We start from the raw sequence: 3,577 nt of genomic DNA on the forward strand, positions 1-3,577 counted from the left end.
CTTTCCCTAAAAGCAAATTGACTATGTGACTCTCGATCCGCCCAAGCTCCTATCTTTTCTTTTTCTTTGAAGACAAATAACGTTTTTTCTTTGAAGAATTTTTATCTGGAACTTCCCCAGGTCCCATCTCATTCTATCTTTTATCTTTCCCTCCTTTCATTTTGATAAGAAAGATTTGAAATGGATGCTGCTCTGAGTGCATTAGCCGACCTGCATTTCGTAGGTTTGTTGTGCGAACGGAGACCCGATTGGATTTTCCGATGCCTTTTCAAAGTTTCAAGCTTTTGATTCATGGTGTTTTTTTAGATTTTCTCGCGCGTCAGTTTGTTTCCTGAGAAAAAAGAAAATGTGGGTCGATTTCTGGTGTTTCTGCTGATGGATCGATAAGGGGTTTAGTGGGTTCTTTGCAACTTCTGGAAATTTTGCAGCTTTAGTTCACGGGTTTAGCATGTTTTCTCGTGGTCTGTTTGTTTCCTGAGAAAATGTTGTTGTTGCAGAGGATAAATTCCACAGAAACTTTCTTCTTCCCCGTTCCTCTTTTTTTGTATAATGTATATACATTTTGGGGACACAAGAAAGAAAGGAAGAGTGCATAGATCTTCGAATATTACATTTCCTAATATTTTCTTCGCATTTTGGAAATTATATCCTGTAGATTTTGCGTTTTTTTACCTTTGTACCAAATGCTGCACATAGTGGCAGTGTATATATCGCTGTAGCAATTTTTGTTGTTTTGTTTTAAATGAATGTATACAATCGGGTTCGGGTTTTTTCTTCCACTAAGGAAATCGAATAATATCTGATTCGCTTTCGAGTCTTACAAAGTTTGAAAAAGTCTGAAACTTGAAACTTGAATGTATCTTCTATTGATTCGTGGCTCTCTTGTTTGAGATTCAGAGAATAGCAATCGTTTCTGTTGCACTTTTTGTTTCTCTCTAAACTTCAAAATTGCATCTGCTGTCTCTCTTAGCCATTGCATGGCCATGAGATCGGTTGTGTACTAAGTCTTTTACTGCAAGAACAGATTGAGCAGTCTCTTCTCTGGACAGAAGTCTCTGTTGCAAGTTTCACTTTTATCATACCTTTGACTTTTACTTTCCCTTGATTTCAAATTCGCAGATCAGGAAATGAGCCATTGCTAAGATCTGGAACTTGAAGGTTGGAGCTTCTCTGGGGCGACTTTTCAGTCATGGGGAAGGAGAATGGCTTAGAGCTCCATGGCCGCCCTTTTACTCGTGCCTTTGCTTCTGCATTACGTTCTTCTGGACAGATTAAACCTTCAGAAGTTCCTGCAAGACAGAATCAGCAAAGGGTTTTGAGGGCCAATGCAAAAAGAGCAGCCTTGGAGGAGAAGAAAGCCATCGTACCCAAGAAGCGAGCTGTTCTAAGGGATGTCACGAACATTAGCTGTGAAAGTTCTTACCAAAGTTGCATTTACGCAGCTAAAGTGCAGGTTGTTATGTATACACTGCTGCTTAAAATGTTGGCCTTTAATGATTTTGTGAAGGACGAAGATACTCCGAATATGTATTACTTGCTGATACTTTTGGTTCTTGGGTTGTGCTTTTCTTGTCCAGGAGAAGAACATCAACCAGATCAAGAAGGGACGGGCGGGTAAATCGAAGGTGGCACCTTCTGTTGCTTCAGAAGTCTCTGATCTTCAATCCAGGACAGAAGCAATGGCTGCTGAGCAGAAGGCAACAGCAGAGTCCGAGCTGAGTGAAGTGTCAAATGCAGCAAGAAACCCGTGTTTTTCTTCAGGCACGAGCTTACTCATAAACGACGGAGCAGCTGAGCCGGATTCCGGATTGTCCAAAGGTGATCCAAGATCAGTTACTTGCTGTTGTATGAATCTGTCTGTGTTAGCGACTGAATATTAAACATTGTTCTGCTTTTTGTCAATGATTACAGTGGGGGAAAGTGATGTTGCTGGAAGTTTGACAGAGCTGGATAATCCAAAATTCTTGGACATCGATTCGAATAACAAGGACCCTTTACTCTGCAGCCTTTATGCTCCTGAAATCTTCCACAATCTGCGTGCTGCAGAGGTAATAATCTCTGGGTTTGATACCATCTTCCATGATGAATCCCAGAGGCCAAATCACAGAAAGTTTGAAACTTTTCCTGGTTTTGTATTTCGTAAACAGCTTAAACGTAGACCGTATCCCGATTTTATGGAGAGAATTCAGAAGGATATCACTCAAGCCATGAGGGGAGTTCTGGTTGATTGGCTTGTGGAGGTCTGTTTTGCCTTTGATGTTTCTTCCATTGCCCATGTTTTGGCTCTCAAAGTTGAAAACTGTTTATCGAATTTCGGATTTCAGGTCTCTGAGGAATACACACTGGTGCCTGACACTTTGTACCTAACGGTGTATCTGATAGACAGATTCCTCCATGGAAACTACATCGAAAGACAGAGACTTCAGTTGCTCGGCATCACTTGCATGCTCATCGCCTCGTAATTTCCTAACTATACAGCTTAATCTCCTTGTCTCATCCATAATGCTCAAGAAAACAGGTCTATTTACACATTTTCTTGAAAAAAATGTTAAGGAAGTACGAAGAGATATGCGCACCCCGCATTGAAGAGTTCTGCTTCATCACGGACAACACTTACAAGAGGGATCAGGTATATGCCGAATAAATTCCATGCAATGCCCTCGAGAATGTAATTGTCTGTTGTTAACATGGAAACACCTGTAGGTGCTGGAAATGGAGAACGAAGTACTCAAGCATTTCGGATTCCAAATATACATTCCCACTTCAAAAACATTCCTCAGGTATATCTATCTACAATTTGACTGTCTGAATACTCAGATTTATACTCTTGCTTGTTTTTCTCATTTTGATATGCTGAATACAGGAGATTCCTCCGAGCAGCTCAAGCTTCTCACGTGGTAAAATTCTTTTTCATGGCTTTTGCATCCTCGTACATGTTTTTTAGCTGAAAGATCAAGACTTTATCAGTGTTCGGTTTCTGAATCTGCAGAGCTCGAGTCTTGAAATGGAGTTTCTGGCCAACTACCTCACAGAATTGACGTTAATAGAATACGATTTCTTGAAGTTTCTTCCTTCTCTTATCGCAGCTTCCGCTGTTTTTCTTGCCAAGTGGACACTGGATCAGTCATGCCACCCTTGGGTCTGGCTCTGTTCTCCTATTTTGATTCGGACACAGTTATGTGTTCCAAGAATCTTGGAACTCACTTCACTTGGGTTTTCTTGTTTTTACTCAGAATCCGACCCTTGAGCATTACACGATGTACAAAGCAACTGATCTGAAAGCATCGGTCTTGGCCTTGCAAGAATTGCAGATGAACACGAAAGCATGCCCCTTGAACGCTATACGCTTCAAGTATAAGCAAGAGAAGGTAAAGGAGTCAGCGAACCGATCCGAATACCGGATTCTTGTAAATTATGGTTATCAGCAGAATGTTTTCGGTTATTTCCGGTTTATGGATCTGACAAATGACAATATACTCGTGCACTTGCATCTCTGCAGTTCAAATCCGTGGCGGCTCTGTCTTCTCCGAAACTGCTCGACTCGCTATTCTAAAGGCTTAAACCGGGCGAGCGGTTC

General features: G+C 41.3%; 1 protein-coding gene across 2 annotated transcripts in view; it reads left to right on the plus strand.

The window, feature by feature from the left end:
• The first annotated feature begins 7 nt into the window (after positions 1 to 7).
• Positions 8 to 3,577, plus strand: part of LOC104813571 (cyclin-A2-4-like) — a 4,145-nt gene continuing 575 nt past the window's right edge. The window contains exons 1-12 of one of the 2 annotated variants that reach the window (XM_010541213.1): positions 8 to 120; positions 1,120 to 1,453; positions 1,578 to 1,818; positions 1,912 to 2,048; positions 2,148 to 2,240; positions 2,325 to 2,458; positions 2,554 to 2,629; positions 2,704 to 2,780; positions 2,864 to 2,897; positions 2,990 to 3,139; positions 3,234 to 3,368; positions 3,500 to 3,577. In XM_010541213.1, coding sequence (XP_010539515.1) covers positions 1,190 to 1,453; positions 1,578 to 1,818; positions 1,912 to 2,048; positions 2,148 to 2,240; positions 2,325 to 2,458; positions 2,554 to 2,629; positions 2,704 to 2,780; positions 2,864 to 2,897; positions 2,990 to 3,139; positions 3,234 to 3,368; positions 3,500 to 3,553 — 1,395 coding nt within the window. In that variant the 5' untranslated portion in view covers positions 8 to 120; positions 1,120 to 1,189 and the 3' untranslated portion in view covers positions 3,554 to 3,577. The remainder of the gene's footprint in view (positions 121 to 1,119; positions 1,454 to 1,577; positions 1,819 to 1,911; positions 2,049 to 2,147; positions 2,241 to 2,324; positions 2,459 to 2,553; positions 2,630 to 2,703; positions 2,781 to 2,863; positions 2,898 to 2,989; positions 3,140 to 3,233; positions 3,369 to 3,499) is intronic. The other variant, XM_010541214.1, reaches the window with a different exon arrangement.

The sequence above is a fragment of the Tarenaya hassleriana genome, unplaced genomic scaffold (assembly GCF_000463585.1).
Source record: "Tarenaya hassleriana unplaced genomic scaffold, ASM46358v1 Cleome20, whole genome shotgun sequence".
NCBI classification, from domain to species: domain Eukaryota; kingdom Viridiplantae; phylum Streptophyta; class Magnoliopsida; order Brassicales; family Cleomaceae; genus Tarenaya; species Tarenaya hassleriana.